Raw genomic sequence first — 20,544 nt, 5'->3', positions numbered from 1 at the left:
TATATGACCCCAGAACAAAATAAAATGGTGTCCAGCGGTTTTAGAAGTTAATTAAAGCATAGCAGTCTCGTTCGAGAGATAGTTACCTTACATCTCAGTGACTTAATAGTTTTCAACAAAGACAGCATTTTTCTCTTAAGAAAGGAAAATTGTGGGGGCTGGAGCAACAGTACAGTGAGGAAGGCATTTGCCTTGCACGCCGCCTCCATGCCGCCAACCTGGGTTCAATCCCCGGCATCCCTTGTGGTCCCCCAAGCACTAGCAGGAGTGATTCCTGAGTGCAAAACAAGGAGAAAACCACCCAAGTATTGCTGGGTGTGACTCAAAGAGTCAAAAAAAAAAAAAAGCAAGAAAGGAAAAAACGTATGCAGACGTCGCTAGCCAAATAAACTTCCTTTCACCCTTGGGATTTAAACAACTGTAGGGGCACATCAAATCATCAAATGCACCAATCCTGTTCCTACATGCTTTGAAAGAAAGTCCTTGGGGCTCCACAAACCTGTGGGTTATCCATGTACCATACGAAGCTATCTTCCGTGGTATCCAGTATGAAGTACCGTCGAAGAAACTTCCCGCTGTTTTCATTTTCTTCAATGTCGAGAAAACCACAGATGCGATTCTGACGATCCACATAAGGCATTTCTGAGCTTGAACATTACACTGTAAAATAAAAACATCAGCAGTTAGGACACACCGGGGTCTGGACTCCCACTGCCCACCTTAGAAAGAGCTGGTCAACGTGAAGACAAAGCAACATCCCTGAACGAACTGGGCGTCACTGGGGCAGCCACTTTTCACCCTGAGCTTGTCACCTCAATTAAATGATTGCTTTTTTAAAACAAAACAAAACACTCCGATGAGTGGGACCAGCGAGGCAAGACAAAACAGGCAGTAGGCGTTGGCCTTGCGCGTGGCTGACCTGGGTTCGAGACCCAACACCCCCCATGGCCCCCCTAAGCCCCCCCCATGGCCCCCCTAAGCCCCCCCAGGAGTGGTTCCTGAGCACAGAGCCAGGAGTAAGCCCTAAGCATTGTCAGGTGTGGCCCCAAAACCAAACAACCCAGATGAGAGACCCTGGCCCAAGTTAGCTTATCCAAACCTTAAATCCCTCCTCCTTTACAAACCACAATCTGCTTGCAAGGTTTTTAGAATATTTTTAAATATCTAAATATTAAATAACGGCTAATCTGTGCTGGCCACTTACACCTGGCTGGGCTCAGGAGGACCCCTGCCCTGCATTCCCCACCCATGGCGAGTCCTTCCCTAAGAGGGCAACCTCGTCACGGCCGTTCAACATACTGAGAGAGTAGCCCAGAGAACGGGGGTTGACTTTCCAAGACTCAGTAACAAGCAGATAATGAATTAAACATGAGCCCGGTTTTTTGATTTGTTTGTTTGTTTTTTGTTAAGCTCTACTGGAGTTGATATCTTTTTGTTGTTTTGTTTTGGGGGCCACCCCAAGTGACGCTCAAGGTTCACTCTGGATAGGGATCCGGGGCCCATGCGGGATGCTGGAGCGCAAACCCAGGTCAGCCATGCACAAGGCCAGCTGGACTAGGATCTGGACACTGGAGGCTTTTTTTATTTGAACCCCACCCCTTCCAATCTCTAAAACCCTTAGAGTTGTTAAAGTCCAAATACAATTAGCTGCCCTCAAGAGCAGGGGCAGTGCCCCCCCCCGTAGGGCGGGGTTAGAGCGCGCTGCGCCCCATCTCCCACGGGCCCCTCCGCTGTTTCAACAGCTCCGACGGGCTCACAGACCACAAGAAAGGGTCCAAGTCCCAGCTGACAAGGAAATGAGGAGCCTGGTCTCGGCCCGCGGGGACCCAGTCTGCAAAAGCCCGGCCGTGGCAAGCCACAGGGCAAGGAGCCCGACTCCAGCCCACAGCTCACAGGAGAGGCGCAGAAAACAGAGGCAAGCCTAGACTAGAGACTACTTTTCCTCTTCCGGCCTGTAACCTATTCAGATTCAGAACAACGGAGAAGTTTCCTTACGGAGCACCAGATAAAAGCCATCACTCTGGTAACAAGCATCTCTGAGGCTCTGGCCACTGTGATGCCAAGCTACAGACAGATCCTCATCTGCATTTCTATAGCGGGCATCGGGACTCCTGGAAGGGCACTTAGCAAGGTATTTAGTCCTTTATTGAAAGCAAAGGTTCCCAAATTTATTTGGCCCATCACCCACTCTTCAGGAAGGGAGAAAAAAAAAAAACTTCTTTAAGTGAACAAAGAGAAAGACAATGGCACTGGAGGCCACGACTAGCCCCAGGATCCATTCAGGCCCCCTTTGGGCACTTGGGAACCAATGATAAAGGCTCGAGGTCAATTTAACTTAGAAAGAAAACTGAATCAGAATCCACCCAGTACAACACTCTTTCTAAGGTGGTAGTAGGTGCAGAGAAATGGAGAAACCAAATGGAAACTAGAACTTTCCTTTGTTTATATGTGTTTGTTATACTATGATACGAGGAGTCAATTTCTTTAATGGAGCTATCCAACATTTCTAAAAAGTCTTAAATGCCATCAAAACACAAAAAGCACACAATGCTAACACAAGCTGTAGGTAAAAACCATCAAACTAGTGTGGTACTGACATGAGGACAGAGACCGAAAGAACGAATTTCAGAGCTCGCAGACAAACCCATTCATGAATTAAAAATCACACAATGGAAAAAATGAAGAATTTTTCAATAAAAGATGCCGAAACAGCTGAATGTCCACAAAAAATGTAAACCGTAAAACTGGATCGCCAAAGTCAGGCCAATTATAAAATTTAACTTAAGAGGAATTAACAGCCTAAATTCAATAGCTAAAGCTATAATAAAATTTTAAGGAAACAAAGCGGTTAATTTTACGGCCTTGGAGTTAGCGATGAATTCTAAAATGATGCCAAAAACATAAGAAAAGAGTCAAGATTAATTGAACTGGGGCCAGAGGGGCAGTACAGGGAGGGTGTTTGCCTTGCACAGAGCTGACGCGGGTTCGATCCCCGACATCCCAAAGGGTCCCCCAAGCACCAGCAAGAGCGACTCCTGAGCAGAGCCAGGAGTAGCCCCAGAGTATCACCGGGTGTGGCCCCAACACAACAACCATAAAAAGATAGTAGTTCTTCACAAGAGCACTTTTCTTGGGTGGGGCCCCAGGAGGGCAGGGTTACTCTAGGCAGTGGGGGGGAGAACACAGGCAGTGACCGCTGGCCAGTGTGTTGACCCCATTCCTACAGTCCAGTCCCTAAAAACATACAACTTTTGGGGGGCTGGAGAGATAGCACAGCTGGTAGGGCGTTTGCCTTGCACACGGCTGAACCGGGTTCGATTCCCAGCATCCCATATGGTCCCCTGAGCACTGCCGGGGTAACTCCTGAATGCAGAGCCAGGAGTAACCCCTGTGCATCGCCAGGTGTGACCCAAAATAGGCAAAAAAAAATAAAATACAACATTTTCCCATCAAAGAACGTCAAGAAAACGATGGGGCCAGAGAGAAAGTACAGCTGCAAGCAGCCAAGCTGTGCTCAATTCCACACACGGTCCCCTGAACACCCCCAGGAGTGATCCCTGAGGAGGGCCCAGTGTGGTCAAAATACTACCCCCCTCCCCCCGCAACAAATAACAACAAGCAAAACAATGTGTGAGGCCCTAGGTTTGATGCCCAGTACCAAAAGAAAAAAACTTGAAGTGACAGCGATTTTATTTTGTATAATAAAATGTATGGGCTGGAGCGATAGCACAGCGTGTAGGGCATTTGCCTTGCATGTGGCCGACCCGAGATCGATTCCTCCGCCCCTCTCGGAGAGCCCGGCAAGCTATTGAGAGTATCTCGCCCGCACAGCAAAGTCTGGCAAGCTCCCCGTGACGTACTCGATATGCCAGGCACAGTAACTGCAAGTCTCACAATGGAGACAGGAGACATTACTGGGCCCACTCAAGCAAATCGATGAACAACAGGAGGTGAGTGCATAGTGCTAATAAAATGTAAATGGCCTACAAACATCAACTCTAATTTTCTAAAACATAGAAGAGGAAGACTTGACTACTTGACTCCAAGATGTACAATAAAGTAACAGAAATAAAGATCAGTGGGACTGAACAGCATCCACAGACAGACCCAACGCATACCATCAACTAATCTTCCACAGAGACGCCACAGGGACTGCCGGACCCAGGATAGCCTTTCAGACACCAAGGCTGGACCCCATCAAGAAGTGGGGGAGGAGAGACAGAAACTTCCTCAAAGAAATGCAACTGGCCAAAAGGCACATGAAAAAATGCTCTACATCACTCATCAGGGAGATGCAAATCGAAACAACACGGAGATACCATCTCATCTCACACCACAGGCAGTGACACAGATCAAAAGGAACAAGAACAGGGGCAGCCAGAGGGATAGTACAGCAGGAAGGCGTTTGCCTTGCAAGCAGTCGATGCGGGTTCGATCCACAGGACTCCATATGGTCGCCTGAGCACCATCAGGGTAATTCCTGAATGCAGAGCCAGAAGTAACCACAGAAAGACAAAAAGAGAGAGAGAGAGAGAGAGAGAGAGAGAGAGAGAGAGAGAGAGAGAGAGAGAGAACAAGAACAACCAGTGCTGGCGTGGAATGGATGGGGGGGAAGGGGGGGGTGGATGGGACTCTCACCCATTTTTGGTGGAAATGCCCACTGGTCCAGCCATTTTTGGAAAATAATACGGGCATTCCTCAATAAATTAAAAATTGAGTATCCATTTGACCCAGCAATGCCACTTCTGGGAATATACACCGGGGCCACAAAAACACACCCATCAAAATGCCATCTGCGCTTCTATGTTCCTTTCTGCAATAGTATTTGTAACAGCCAGGATCTGGAAACAAGCCAAGTGCCCGAGAACAGACAACTGGTTAAAGAAATGATGGTCCACCTAGACAACTGAATATTACGCAGCTACCAAGAAAAACAAAGTTATGAGCTTTGCTTATAAGGATGGACATGGAAAGTATCATGCTGAGTGAAATGAGTCAGGAGGAGAAAGACAGACAGACATTGGTAGCAATCACGTGTGGAATACAAAAAAAACATAGTATGAGACTAATACCCATGGACAGCAGAAACAAGCGCCAGGACGACTGGTCCATGATTTGGAAGCTGGGATAGAGAAGGAACCACTATGACAAAGACAGTTGGAAATGATCACTCTGGATAAAAACTGTTGCTGAGAGTAGGTAAAGGTACAAACATGATAACCTCTCAAGACCTGCATTGCAAACCATATTACCCAAAAGGCAATATGAACCAGCCACAACCATGCTGAGACCACTCTCCACACGCATGAAGGTACCGGCAGAGGAACAAAGGCACGCAGGTCCCGGGGCTGAGATCTCCAAGCCTGCTCGGATCGGGGCTGAGCATCCTCCACCCAGATCCTCCATCTTCCAGTAGGCAGGGATCACACCCACCAACTGCCCCATGATGCCGTGTAATCCCATCAACGGCCAAGACCCAGAGACTATAAAACCCAGCTCCCGGAAGTGCGCGTGGCCGCATTCGTGGCCGTGCGACGTCTTATTATCTCATTCTTACTTTGGACAACCCGGCAGGCTAACGAATGTAGCCTGCCCACACGGCAGAGTCTGGCAAACTCCCCGCGGTGTACCCAATATGCCAAATACCAGTAACAATGATGGCTCCATTCTCCTAACCCTGAAAGAGCCTTGAGTGCACTTTTTAGAATCTCAGGGCTAGGAGGAAGAAGACGTTACTGGGGCCTGCTCGAGGCGATTGACGAACAACAGGATGATCGTGATTGTGATCGTGTGATTACTCAAAAGGAGGGAGAGACAGAGATAGACAGAGACAGAGACTGCCTGCCACAGAGGCAGGCAGGGCAAGGGAGGGTGGGAGGGAGAGTGGGACATGGGTGGTGGGAAACAGATACGAGTGGAGGGATGGGACATCTGATGACTGAAGTCCACCCATGAAGAGCTTTGTAACTGTGTATCTCATGGTGATTCAATTAAAAAAAAAAATGCTGGGGGCAGCTACTTACCCATGAGGTAGAAGATGACTGGAAAGAAATCATACGTGTAACACAAAAGCTACCATCAAGTTTCTAAGAAGTCTTCACAACAGGGCAGACGAAGGCACAGGAGCTGAACCTGAGACTCCTGATAACCTGAACATATTTGTGTACTGTCTTGTTTTCTGGGTTCTGGGCCACATCTGGCAATGCTCAGGGCTGACTCCTGGCTCTGCCCTCAGCAATCACTCGTGGCTGGCTGGGAGGAGCCATACGGGATGCTGGGGATCAAACCCGAGTCGGAGGCATGCAAAGCAAACGCCCTACCCGCTGTACTATCATTCTGGCTCCAGGCTAAATATATTTAAACCAAAATTTATCACTTCTCTTTTAAAGACACCTAAGAAATCAAAACAGAGGTTGGAGAGACGTACGAGGGGTAAGGGGCTTGCCTCGCAGGCGCTGCCAGGAGTGACCCTTGAGCACTGAGCCAGGAGTAAGCCCTGAGCACAGCCAGGTGTGTCCCAACACCCCCCTTCCCACCAAAAAAAAAAAGAAAAAGAAAATCCAAGTATGGGCCAGAGACAAGGGGCACCGGAGCATTTTTACCGAGTCCTCAGCATGGCAAGGCCCCCGGAGCAGCAGGACCAGCCTCAGCACGGAGCCAGGGGTGAGCCCTGAGCATCCCCGGGGACGACCTCCGCCTCCCACACAAACAAAGAGAAATTCTTTAGACCAGTCACAAAATGGGAGAAAATATGGAGACCTGACAGCCATCAAATACCTGGTTTTTGAGAGCAGACTAGTAGTTTATTACAATTTGTTAAGACCCCCCCCCCCAAAAAAATAAAGAAAAATGGGCCCAAAAAGCTGACAACAGAAGATATGCAAATAGCAAATGAACAGATTTTTTTTTGAAAGATCATCACTGGGGCAAGAGAGAACATGGTGGGGATGGCTCTTGGGGGGGGGCGGGGCGCGTTTGATCCCCAACACTACATGTGGTCTCCCAAGCCCGACAAGAGTGACCCCAGAGCACAGACCCAGGTGTGGCCCCAAAGACAAAGAAAGCCAACCCAAAGATCATCATTAGTTAGGAAATAAGAGTAAGACAGCACCACACGCCTGCCGGAATGGCTTCAACAGAAAGCAGACCAAAAAAAACTGATGATCCCCAACGCTGATGGGGTGGGCAAGTCTCTCTCACACATGCAGACTGGGGGTGGGAACACCGAAAGAAGACAGCTGAAGAGTAGCGAACAGACTTAGCGATACCCTTATCTACGACCCAGCAACCCACTCCTCGGTATTTATCCAAAGGAACAGAGGAACAGAGAGCTAATGTTTACTCCCTGTACGCAAATATTTATGGCAACAAGCCTGACGGCTGTCAAAAAGCAAAAACAATCCACATGTCCCGTGGCTGATGAAAAAATAAACCGCAGTGCTGGTGGTACAATGGAAAACTGATTAGAAATACAAAGGCACCAACCAACGACTCCTAAACACGGCCTGGGAGACTCTTCCATTTATTCGGCTAGGAAAGAGCCAGACCCAAGGGGGGCCAGGAGGGGCGGACCCCAAAGACTGTCCCACATGGCAACCGTGGCTGGGTACACAATGACACATTTTTCCACATGTTACGGAGAACTGCACTCCACACACACCACAACAAACAAAACCAAAGAGTAGGGGAAAAAAAAAAAAACAGTGAAAGGAAACAGATTAGGACGAGGTGAAGGCTGCCCTGTGATGGGAGCGTCCGGGGGCTGTTCTATGGCCTGTCTTGACTGCGGTGAGCTCACGTAATTACACGCCTCGGTCAAAGCCAAATGACGCTCAGGCCTTAGACGCAGGCTCACCCGCCCCCACCGAGCACAGGCCTCGGATGCGGGAGAGCAGGGCTGAATCCTCGGCACGATGGGGTCCCCCAAGAACCGCCAGGAGTGAGCACACGGCCAGGGGAGCCCCGAGGACTATCAGGTGTGACCCCCCAACACCAAAAGTAAGCGAAATACGAACCCAAATGGGTGAAATTTACCATACATGAACTAATGCTGATAAGTCCCCGTTTTTTCTTTGAAATCCCAGAGTGGCTGAGATTAGAGCCTGTCACCACCCCCACCGGGTCAGAGATGCCCCCACCTGGGTCAGAGCCACAGCACAGCCCGGGCAAGTGGGGCTGACAGGGAAAGTGACACTTCCCAGCGGCGCGTGCTGGCTCCGTGGTAAAAGGTAAAGGCCCTCCCGTTGATCGTCGATTTGCTCGAGCGGGCCCAGTAACATCTCCATTGGAGACTTTGTTGTTACTGTGTCTGGCATATCGAATACTCTCGGTAGCTTGCCGGGCTCTCTGAGAGGGGCAGAGGAATCGAACTCGGGTCGGCCATGTTGGCTCCGTGGTGGTGATCCCATTTCTGCAACGCTGGCAAGAATCCAGATTTGCTCACTGCCTTCGTGACCTACGAGCATCAGATCAGCGACCCTGGCTGTTCCGGAGGCGAACGGGCTCTTGCCCAGCTGAGACATCGAACTTGGTAAACGTTGGGTTCCGGACGCCCCACAGCCTGGCCAAGCCCCTTCTGCCTCTGCGCCGCCTGCCCTGGGCCTCGACACCCAGGGTGCAGCGGTGGGCCACCGACACACCGACGCTGGCTCTGCACGCTCTTGGGAGAGGACACTCGGACGTCACTCACTTCACCGGAGAGCGAAACGGGACACACACGCGCAAGTGCAGAGGGAGCAGGTCGCAGGCCGGTGACACGGCCAGGCCCCTGCCCCCCACAGCGAGCCAAGTCCTCTCCTGGAAACGTTCGTTCTTGGAGGAAACGGCAAATGCCATTCCAGGGCAGGTGGAAACGGCGAGGAAGTGAAAGCAGCCTCATTCCCGCGCCAGAGAAAGTGTGTGTGTTCAGAGAAAAGATCAAACCGGCCCCAGAAGCCAGAGCCCAACGCTCTCGGGTTCCCTGAGGGCAGCAGAGGGCAGAGGGCCTTTCGGGGTCTGGGGAGGAGCCACGCTGGGTCTCCCCATGCGGGAGGAGCACGGCCCCACGGAGGCCTCGGAACAACAACAGATTTTCAGCACTGGTCAAACAGACAGCTGTACTCCTCGCTAGAAGACACGCCGATGTCTCACTGCAAAGCACAGGCCGCTGCTGGGTCACTGTGAGCTGCAGCCAACACCCGTTTACCCGGCAACGACGGAGCGGTGCGTGGAATACTCTGCCCTGGCTCCGCCGAGGGCAGCCTGGCGACAGCACATGTGTTCCTCGCAAAGCTGAGCATTTTCTGTTCACTCTTTTTTTTTTTTAAGGGGGGTTCAAACCCAGCAATGCACAGGGGTGACTCCTGGCTCTGCACTCAGCAATCACTCCCGGCAGTGCTCAGGGGACCCTATGGGATGCTGGGAATCGAACCTGGGCATGGCTGCATGCAAGACAAATGCCCTACCCATTGTGCTATTGCTCCAGCCCCTTCTGTTCACCCTTGAAGGCAAGACTCCCTTTGAAACCTGCCGCTCACTGACCAACCTGGTCCAGCGATGGACACGGACGAAAGGGACAGTGTCTCGGGTCTGCCCACACAGCCAGGAGTCACTGACCTTTCCAAGGCTGTTATCTAAGAAATACGGGTGGTACGTGACGGCTGCCACGAGCACAGTCCTCTGATGAGCCTGGGCACCGACCCTGAGACCTACTGGGCGAGAGTCCCTGTTCCACAAGGTCAAGGTGCCAAGGAAGCGTGGGCGCCAAGCTGGCGCACTGCAGGTACCGGCCTCTGTCGACTGCCCGATCCTTCCGGAGAGAAAGGGTCTGAAACCTTCCCTGTTACCCAGGAATACCACAAAACTGGCAAAAACCCAAACGCTTGACAACACTCTCCCGGGGAGACGGCCTGAAGACAGGGTCCCTTTTACTTACTGTCCGTGGTCCCCAGTGCCACCGCAGCTTCCAGCTGTGTGAGTGAGAGCCACAAAAAGGGGCGTGCCCCCCTGGTGAGCTGCTGTAAAGATGTGCTGCCCTCTCTAAGGATGGGGGGGCGGGGGGAGAGGGAGAGAGAGAAAGAGACAGAGAGAGAATCAGCAGGAGCAGCGCTGCCACCCCAGGTGGGCACGTGATCGGGGACCACGGCCAACAGTGAGCACAGCTGGGTGAGGCCCAGGTCAAGGACGCGAGCACTGCGGCGTGGGGTGCGAGTCCCGGCGAGCGGCAGCCAGGCATCACCGGACCCACGGGACAGAATGAATAAAGGTGAAATCGAGATAGCGGGTTACAAAGAAAACGTTTCTCTGTTGTCAGGAGCCAAGATTTTCACGGCAAGGCAAGAGAGGGACGCGTGCGAGGGGATCGGCTCTGCTCGAGAGGCAACTGACGGAGAATTACGACGCGGGCCCAGGCTTTAAAAATAGCGACCGTCATTATGAGATCTCGGTGTAACCACCGATTTACGTGAGGCTTCCCAGTGAACAGGAAAACCACGAGGTGACGCGTTGCTAGGAAACAGCCTCCTCAGCCTCCCGGTGCCACACCATGGACCCACGCCGAGAGGGCATCGGCGGCGACCCGGACCAAGCGGCTGACTGCCCGCTCCATCCAGACACGGGTCCGAGCGGATACCCCCTTCTCTCAAAACCGGCCGGGCAGCAAACGGCTGAACTCGTGACTACATAAAAGCGAACGCTGCGCACTTCAGATGGGTCAATGGTGCCTCACGCAAGCTGCTCACAAGAAAGAGTGACAGTCGCTTCCGCTCCGGAACGTGAGAAACCAAACCCAGTGGCTGCGGTCCATGAACATCTCGGCGTGGGCAGTTTCCCGGGTGCTCCTTCAGCCAGCCGGGGCTCGCATGGGGATTCCCCCGACTGCCATCTCCAGCCCCTCTGACAGATAACTCAGGTCTAACGAGCGAAGCTCTGTCTTTAGGGGCTGGGGCACAACACCCCCGGTGCCCTGGCTGCGGCCACTCTCCCCAGCGCCAGGTCCCGTTTCTCTCCCATCTGCAAGCCCCACTGAATCCGTCTTCAAAACAAACCCAGCATCTCCCTTCTCCTCACACGCTTGGCTGCCTCTCAGGCCGGGCCTCCATCACTGTCGTGTCGACAGAACGGGCGTTTCAGCGTTTAGTTCATAAACACGTGCGGGAGCAGAGCCTGCTGGCAGAGTGGGGCCACCGGGTGGGTGCACGCGGGTTCGATCCCCAGCACTGTCTGAGGTCCCAGAGCCTCCCCAGGAGTGATCCCTGAGGTGACTCGAGAAGACAATTACTGGCGATTATTAATTATCAGATGATGATTCTGAGATGATCAGAGAGGCATGTAACTGCAGGACGTGAGAATTGGGAGAAACAAAACGGTCCCAAGAGCAGGAGTAAGCCCTGAGCACCACCACTGGGTGTGGCCCCCAAACCAAATTTTTTCGTCAAGAAATATATTATTTCTGAAAAAAAAAAGAAAGAAAGGAAGGAAGAAAAAAGAAAGAAAGAAAGAAAGAAAGAAAGAAAGAAAGAGGGGCCCCGAGTTCGATTCCCAGCATCCCATATGGTCCCCTGAGTACCGCCAGGAGTAACTCCTGAGTGCAGAGCCAGGAGTAACCCCTGTGCATCGCCGGGTGTGACCCAAAAAGCAAAAAAAAAAAAGAAAGAAAGAAAGAAATATAATATTTCTACTCATCTACTCCTTCCCGATGCCAATCATTTTACAGAGGAGGCAACAAAGGCACAGAAGGTTTTGAAAATAACTTGCCCAAAGTCATCGCTAGGAAGAGACAGAGCCAGGAGTCCAACGAGGCAGGTCGGGCTCCAGGGCCCCACCGCGTCTGCTGTTGGGTCACTGCTCAGAACTGTCCACTTCAACTGCTCACCGGGACTAGTGGGGCGTCTCTGAGAACCCTGATCTCTGGGCTAGACCTACTCAGACCCAATAAGTCAGAATCTCGACAGTCGAGACCTCTGTGTCAATACACCTCTCAGGCACTCGAAATGAACTCGGCGCTCAAAATGAAGGCTGAGCGTTGCGTCAACAAGACCCCATCGGTTTCAAAGTGAGCACCAGACCTCACCTACCCCCCTCAACCAACATTTGAGTGCCCCACAAAGTCCCCTGTCTGAACTGGGCCACTTCCAAGATCCCCACTCGGGGCCTTGTAACTCACAGGTCCTTCTCTTGGGGAGCCTCCTCCCTTGGACACCTTGCTTTAGGCCACAAACGCCCTGTCTCACCACCCCCATTTCATTCCCTTCCTTGTGTTATTCCCCTTACCGCTGACTGCTAACATTAGGCCACAAACGCCCTGTCTCACCACCCCCATTTCATTCCCCTTCCTTGTGTTATTCCCCTTACCGCTGACTGCTAACAGATGCTTATCGTCGGCTCAGAAGAGGATTCAGATCATAAAGCACTTGTCCGGCCGTCTCAAAGGCTGGCGCTTGAACCCTCAAGTGATGGGGACAGCTGGTCATGCTGGCATGAGACCCCCGGCAAAACGGGGCAAAACGGCAGGGCCTTAACGTACCTTCCCAGCCGGCGCGAGTTCACACCCCAGTGAGGCTGGCGGTGCAGAGGCAACACCCACGGCTCAGCTGCGAGGGCCCCCGTGAGGGCCCCAAGATGAGGAAGGAGTTTGGGAAGCAAAGCGTCCAAGCAAGCACAAGGCCATGAGCTCAGGCGCACAGCTTGAAGCACCGTGACTTGGCGGGCCTCAGTGAGAGAAACTGGTCAGGGACCTCCCTGAACCAGGGAGAGAGTTCAAAGGGCTAGAGCATTGGCCTTGCATGCAGAGGCCCCAAGTGAACCAGCCCCTCCCCACACAGACCCCCAAGCATCACCAGGTGTGGCCCTGAAGAACCTGTAGTCACTGCTTGGGAAGGGCCCCCAATCATATCTTTCACTTATCTACCTGCTTCCGCTTTTTCGTCTATGACCTATGGACATTTGAACCACATGCGCACAGAGAACAGGTTCCCCCCTCCCACCCCCCCACCCCGGTTTACTGTTGCTTCTCCAGTGCCTGAATCAGTGACCAGCACCTGGAAGGTGTTCAATAACACAGCAGGTCCTTGAATAAAAAATCATCTGAATCCATCCACAGAGGATGTTTGTTATTCGCCATATCTGAAAAGTCGGTTTCCATGAACCCATCAAGGGACTTACCAACGTTAAGGGAAGATTAACTGCACTAGTTGAAGGACGTGTTACGGCAATCAATGCACTGAATCAGAGATCAATCAAATGCTTGTTTGTGTCCAAAGAGAAAGTCGCCTTGTTCCCCATTTGACAAGAAATCATTTAGGAGATTTAATTAACAGTCTTGTTTAGATGAGGGAAGGGAAAAAGTAAACGTGTCTGTCTGAACACAGAATTTTCTAAGACATAGTAGGAAAGACAGACAACCGTCCGTCCTCCCTCGGTTCTATTATGCTCTAAGGTGTAATTTGAACCGAAAATCGTCATAAATCAGCATACCTTACGCACCACTTGGGAAGCAGAGAGCAAGTCGAACATCAGAAAGAGGAGGGGAGGAGGGGAAGGAGGATGGGGGAGTCATCTCCTTGCCCGCCGCTGACCCTGTTTAATCTTCTGCATCATAATCGGTGCCCTGGGCATTATCAGGAGTGACCCTGGAGCACAGAAGCAGCCCTGAGCACTGCTGGGAGTGGCCCAAACCTTACAATCTCCCCCCAAAACCTGGGTGCACGTAACCCACCTCACCCTTATATTCACAGGAACCAGTCGGAGGTAGGACTGGTGGAGGAGGTTTACTTTCAGGAAACTGCAGACCCAGCGTGAACTCTCCCGGGTGAGCTCGTCAGAAAGTTCCAGGCCTCACGGGGACACCCATGGCTTGACATCAAGAGAGGACTTCCAGGGTACCGGCTAAGAGAGGCCCAGGAGAGAGCCGGGTAGAGCTGGCAGAGCGCTCGGTTCAAGACTTCCCATTTCCCTGCCTGACACCCATCCGTCCGCGTAGAAGGCAGGACGGCCGACCCCAGGGGCATGAGGCAAATCCATCCTCCGGCCCGAGTGCAGTGGGTGATCCTAGGGCAAGGGAGGGACGCTCCAAACTGAAGAGGAGACGGAAGGTCGAAAGTGAACTAGATTAGACTGGGGCTTTTTATAGCTGGAAATGGGAGAAAAGCTATCATTTGGTGTCGGTGTCATTAGCCAGGGGAGGGGAAGAGGGAGAGACTCAAATCACAGCTCCCGGTGGCGACCCGGACCTGTCCTCTCTCTGTTCTCACCCACTCAGACTGCTCAATCACCTAAGGACACAAGGGCCAGCCTTTCTGCCCAGCGCACCGGCAGCCGGCACCTGACCGGGAAATTCCCAGGCGGGATTTACTGTCCTGGGGACGTCGCCGCAGACGAGTCCTTAGAGCTCACGCCCGTTCTGTCTGTGCGTGTCCTTTCTCGAGAGGTTAAGTCTAATAAGGACTCCAGAGTTCAATGGTCACACCATTACAGGCCTGGCTGTCTGAAGCAGTAAAACCACAAGTTCTTAAAAAAAAGTGAAACTAACAGAATGACAAATCAGATAAGGGTTCCACGCGGTAAAAAAACATTTACAACACAAAAATGCTAAATAGCTAAGATTCTTAAGTCTTAACTTGGTTTAAAATATCCTAACTAGGCTCAAGAGACAGGAGAGTAGGTCAGGTGCCGGCCTAGCACCACCCAACCGGGATCCATTCCCAGTACCACATCTGGTACCCCAAGCCCTGCCGAGAGTGACCCTTGAGCAGAGCCAGGAGTAAGCAGTGAGCCCTGAGCTCTGCTGGGTGTGGTTCAAATCTCCTCCCTCCCTCCCCCCCCACAAAAAATTCTAAATGACAGATTTTATTTTGCATTCAACAGACATTCCATTTCAAAAAAGCTCAGGATGACCCCCCCCCAAAAAAAAAACACTATCTTCCTACACCAGAGCAATTCGATTAATCAAAAGGCTTACCAAAATAAACAGCACACATGTCCGCTAAAATATTTTCTAGGAATAATAAATTATGACAGAGCACTCTGTCATACAACAACTGCTGGGACCAATAATATCAAGAGCTCAAATGGCTTCATGTTACCTGTTATTAAATAGAATGGAATCCCACTAACCTAACCAATTCCAACAGGAACTTTTGTTTTTTTTAATGAAATATTCTTTCTTGGGGGGAGAGGGGGGAAGGCAAAGCCAGTTGTGCACAGGGCTTCCTCCAACTCAGGAAACACACCTGGCAGGGTTCGGGGAGACCACAGGGGATACAGAGGGTGAATCCGTCTCACACGACGTAAGTGCCCCACCCCTGTGCTCTCTCTCTAGTCCTGAAACCATCTCATCTTTCCAGAAATGACCCGGTACAAAAGGCTAGCACATTAGGCCACCAAACGCCTCTGCTCCAAGAGCGCTCTGTGGACCACATGTCAATACATTCTGAAATGTTGTCTCTGCAAAGAGTCAAAGGACTTATAGGGGGCCGGACTGGAGTGCAGCGGGAAGGGCAGTGAAGGGCAGGAGTAAGCCCTGGGTACTGGGTGTGGCCCCCACACAAAACTAGCATTACAGTCAACTTTTCATCTTGGTGGAGCAGGGCAGATCTGGAGCAAGAGAATCGTCTTACAGTTGAAAATCAAAGTTTCGGAAGCCCAAGAGCTTCCACTGTGTCGGGCGCCTCCCGGGGTGGCCTGAACACTCTGCCACCTCTCAACTCACGTGAAAATGAGTTCTCTTCCCGGGCTTACAGGAGTTCCACACACAAGAACAACTACTTAGGAGCTAGCAGTATTTCAAAGCCTGGAATTATGGTACTTACTTCATCCATTTCATTCTGGGTTACAAATTATCCATCAAGATTGCTGGATTTATTATAGTCCAAATCTAAGAACTTTCAAGGCTTAAAACAAACGCTTGGGTCGCTTTTTTTTTATTTTGAGCTGCAGAGTTTTCAAAGAAAAAAAATCTCTGGCAATCTTGCTTCCATCCTTCCCAAGTACTTCCTCAGAGGTCTTCGATGGCTTCTCCTGGGGTCTGGAGAGAGTTCAGCTGGCGGGCACCCTGACATGCAGCTGACTACGGTTCAGTCCTTGGCACCCCATAAGCTCTGGATTCACTGAGCTCGGAGCCAGGTTGAAACCCAGAGCAGAGCCAGTGTGTTCGCATAACTTTTTTAAAAAGATCATCTCCCCTATGTTAATAAGAATGCACTGGGTTGGGGGCCATGCCCAGACCGCCTGCAGAGTCTGACCCGGGCTCCTTGGAGACACATCTCCGGCCCCCACTGTGCCTCTAAAGAAAATAATCCCACCCTCTTCTTCATGTCCTTAAACACTGCTAAAAAGGTCCCTCCAACACGTGAACTCAGCCTCTTCCTGACAACTGTATCCTGAGCCCGCCCCAACACTGCCCCTTCACACACCCCCTCCAGCTGTTCTGCCGCTGCTAAAACTGGAAAATGAAAAGATACAAACCTGCTACTTTGCCCCTCCCCAAAGCAACAAATTAGTTAAACTACTAATTAGCAAGATAAAGTACGACATGAAACAGTTTCACAGGAATAAAGTCGCACCTCTCCAATGGAACGAAAGTTACCAGGAGCACAAGCCGAGCCAGGTCCCCCTCTTGTGCCCCCCAATACCCACCAGGACTCCGCAGGAGGAACTCACTCGGGGGACACCGGGCGGGGCTTCGGCACCGTCGGAAACGCGCACTCGCATTCTCCCACACGCAGACGGTGGCGCTGACACACATAAATAACTAAAATGTAATTACTCCGGGGGATGGCTGGGCCAAGGACCATGGCAACAATGCATCTGGGGGAACGGCGGGTGCTACCACCGAGGTGCGCAGGAAAAACGGGCAGTTTAGCCCGGACGAGTCTGACTGTGGATGAAAGAAGCTCTTGGGCTGGAGCGAGAACTTTGACCAAGACAGTTTCTCTCCGACTTTTCTCTAGATCGCGCCCAGTTTTCTCCGAAGCTTCCACGCCGGGCGTCTTGGACGGGGCTGGACAGGGCAGCGCACGCGTCTGCGGAGCGCGCGCGCGGGGGACACGGGGCGAACCGACGGGCGGCCCGGGGCTTTACAAGAGAAAGACAAAGGCAGAAACCTGGTCGAGCGCTATTTGCTCCAGTCATTCGGCACGCGGGAAAGGAGATTTGGCTCGTTAGGAAATGAATTGGCAAAGGGCAGCGACTTCATGAAAGCGAGGAGAATCGCATCAGGGCAGACCGGGACCCGTGGCGCTGCCCGCTCGACGGGCCGGGCGCGGAGGGAAGGGGCAGCGGGAGCGGGAAATGGCATGGACCGGCCAGGGCGGCCGTCCGCCCCCTCCAGGGGACGGTCCCGGGGCGCGCGGGGGACGGCCACGGCGCCCTCGGACACCCCCGACGGGGCCGCTCTCGTCCCGACACCCCGTTTCCCGCCGGCCCCGCAGCCCCGACGCCCGCCAGCCCACCTGCGTGACCCTGGGCCAGCCGCTGGCCCCCTCGCCCAGCTGGGCGGGCACCGCGATGCCACCACGGGGGCCACCCACCTGCCCGCCCGCGCCTGGAGCCTGCGAGCCCCGACGCGAACGCGCACCCCGAGAGGCCAGGGCGCTGCCCGGGCCGGGCAGCCCCCCGCGGGCACCCCCCGCAGCCGCGCCCCTCGGCCCGGCGCCGCCCGCCGGGAATCCCCGGCGCGTCCCGCAGAGGGGGGGTGGGGGTGCGCGACCGTCCCGGGGGTCGGGGCGCCCCGGGAGGCTCCGGGCCGGACGGCGCCGGGGACCCCGGGCCGGGGGGCGCCACCGCGGGCCGCGGGACCGGGACGCCGCCCCCTCCCGCCGGCCCGCAGCCCGCGCGCGCAGGTGAGCCCCGCCGCGGCCTCGGCCAGGTGCAGCCGCGGGGCCCGCCCGACGCGCGGGGCTGCAGGGGCGCGGCCGCCCCGACCCCCCACCCCCGGCTCCCCGGCCCCCCGACCCCCCGGCCCCCCGCGCCCCCGCGCCCCGCGCCCCGCACTCACCAGCGCCCGCCGGCCGGCCCCTCGGTCCCCTGCTCGCCGCCGCCGGCTCCGCCCACCCCGCCCCGGCGCGGCCGCGCTCCGCACGCCCCACTTCCCTCCGGTCGCCGGCCCGGAGCCCCCGCAGGCCGCGGCCCCCGGCTCGCACAGGCTCCCGAGCCGCCCCGAGCTGCGCCCACGACGGCCCGCCCGCACACCGCGCACGCGCGCACGCGCCGCCGCGGCCCCCAGACGGCCGCCGAGATTCCGGAGCGGGCACTCCCAGCGCGCCGGGAACTACAAGTCCCGGCAGGCCCCGCGCGGGTGCCGGCGGCGTGGCGGGGGGGCGGGGAGCCGGCCGCTTCCTGGTCCCGGGCGCGGCGGCCTCGGGCGTGGGCGGGAGGCGCGCGCGGAGCGCTGGGCCCCGGCGCCGCGGTGCAGCCTGGGAGTGGTAGTTTTTCAGGCCCACGGGGCTGGGCTCGGCGCGGGGCGGCGCGGGGAGGGCGGGGGGCGGGGGGGGACGCAGGGTTCTCTGATGTCATCGCCGCCCAGAGATTCGAGGCACGGGGATCTTTTAAAAATAGACTTCGTTTGCAGATGATTTGTTTGCAAGCTGCCCCGTCGTCGTCGTCGTCGTCGGTCCAGAAAGCATGAATTATTCTCAGGCCGCCGCCGTGGGACCTGAAAAAGAAACGCTTTCCAGCGCCCAAGTTGCGCGCTCCGAACGTTTCTGGCCAGAACCGCAACTCGTGCACCGCCCGCTTACAAAGACGTTAATAGGACTGTGGGAGAAGAAAGTTGCGGAGAGGACTAGCTCCAGTGCTTTCAGGAAAGCGGGAGCAGAAGTGTGCATTCGCTTGCGTGTGTGCGTGCGTGTGCGTGTGCGTGCGTGTGTCTTCCTAAAGATTTAGCGCCTTTGCAGAGCTCCATGATTCCCAGTCCGTGATAGGCGAGATGCATTTGTTCCTCTGAGACCAAGACTCTTCCCTTCTTCATAGGGCCTGCAGTCTAGAATGAGACTCCCCAAACAAGCAAGACATTCCCAACTTGAACGTGGTGGAGAAATAAAGCGCCTGAAACGCGCTATCCCACAAGACAGTGGAGGAAGGCTTTCTCAGAAGTGATGTTTGGGCCCAAGCCTGAAAGATGAGGGTTACTGAGGCCTGCAGAGAGCTGGGAGGAATTCTGTGCCACCCTCCTCCCGGTGCACAGCGCTCTGCTGGGCTCTCAGTAAATATTTGTTCCGTTTCTGTCCTTCTTCCTTTCCATAGCCTCGCACAGCCTGAGATCACATCCTTCCCCCTTCAAAATCTTTATCAGCACCTTCAAAACATCCTTCCTGTGGGAAGATGCACCGGAGACAAATCAGTGTCCAGCGGGAGAACAAGCTGATCCGCTGCTAAGTAGGTCGGTGCTCTGCGCCTGGAGTCTGTCTGGGTGGGGACCCCAGACCCCTGTCTGCTCAGAATGACCTAGAAGCCTGGTTGTTCCCAGCCCAGGGAGATAAGACAGGGGTCAAGGTCCTGGCCTTCAACAGGCCGACCTGGTTCCATTGCCTCCACCTCTTATGGTCCCCCAGCACCATCAGACGTGATCCCAGAGCACAGAGCCAGGAGCAAACCCTAAGCACTGCAGGTGTGGCCCAACCTCACCCACCCCCTCTCCCATTCCTCCTCCCCACCCTGCCCCCACACCCACCAAGCCTAGGTTCTCCTGGCCTCTTCACTTGGCTTCTACGTAGAGCAAGAAAATCAGATGTGGGGCTGGAGCAATAGCACAGCGGGTAGGGCGTTTGCCTTGCACGCGGCCAACCCAGGTTCAATTCCCAGCATCCCATATGGTCCCCTGAGCACCGCCAGGGGTGATTCCTGAGCGCAGAGCCAGGAGTGACCCCTGTGCATCACCGGGTGTGACCCCCCCAAAAAAAATCAGATGTGGAGGCTGGAGGGACTCAGAGGGCAGGGTGCTTACCTTGCATGCGGCCAACCCAGATTTGATCCCCACCCCCCACCCATATGGTCCCCTGAACCCCACCAGAAGTGATCCCTGAGCACAGAACCAGGGATAAACCCTGGACACTTCAGGGTATGACCCAAAAACCAAAGAAAAAAAAATCAAATGAGGGCTTCCCTCTGTCGGCTCTGGAAGGCAGCTCAGCTGAGCTCTTCTCTGAGGCAGAAGTGGGGTGAGACTCAACTAACCAGCAGAGACTTCCCTGGGTGACCTAAGGCAGGGGGGGCCTCCATGGCTCACTGGCAGGTATTCTGAGCCTCAGGTACTAGCCCAGGTGAAAGTGCCTGCAAGTTCTGTAGCTTCATCTGTGTAGACTCTAAACGCTCCTCCTCCAGTGCTCACGATCAGCATTTCCACGAGGGTCACTCTGCCTTCCAGAAACCTTCGCTGGGTACCCGGCTGAAGCGTACCTTCTGGGGAAGAAAGAGCCTCATTTCCTCGCCTGCATAGCGGCGAAAAGGCTTTGTCCTCATCACCCTTTAAACACTGACCCCATGGAGAGAACCAGCTTTTGTTTTGGGGTTCGCTTTAGTTTGGATTTTGTGTCACGCCTGGCAGTGCTCAGAAACTCCTCTAGCTCAGTA

At 54.1% G+C, this 20,544-nt stretch overlaps 1 protein-coding gene across 2 annotated transcripts in view; it reads right to left on the bottom strand.

Annotated features, from left to right (window-relative positions):
• PLEKHA1 (pleckstrin homology domain containing A1) overlaps positions 1 to 18,164 on the bottom strand; it is a 56,647-nt gene extending 38,483 nt beyond the window's left edge. The window contains exons 1-2 of one of the 2 annotated variants that reach the window (XM_056120552.1): positions 17,972 to 18,164; positions 500 to 660 (exon numbers count right to left, since the gene is read on the bottom strand). In XM_056120552.1, coding sequence (XP_055976527.1) covers positions 500 to 640 — 141 coding nt within the window. In that variant the 5' untranslated portion in view covers positions 641 to 660; positions 17,972 to 18,164. Of the gene's footprint in view, positions 1 to 499; positions 661 to 17,971 lie in introns of those variants that run through there. The other variant, XM_056120553.1, reaches the window with a different exon arrangement.
• Positions 18,165 to 20,544: the final 2,380 nt, after the last annotated feature.

This window comes from Sorex fumeus, unplaced genomic scaffold (genome assembly GCF_029834395.1).
Source record: "Sorex fumeus unplaced genomic scaffold, SorFum_2.1 ptg000043l, whole genome shotgun sequence".
Classification (NCBI taxonomy): domain Eukaryota; kingdom Metazoa; phylum Chordata; class Mammalia; order Eulipotyphla; family Soricidae; genus Sorex; species Sorex fumeus.
This window is presented reverse-complemented; position numbering and strand designations above follow the sequence as displayed.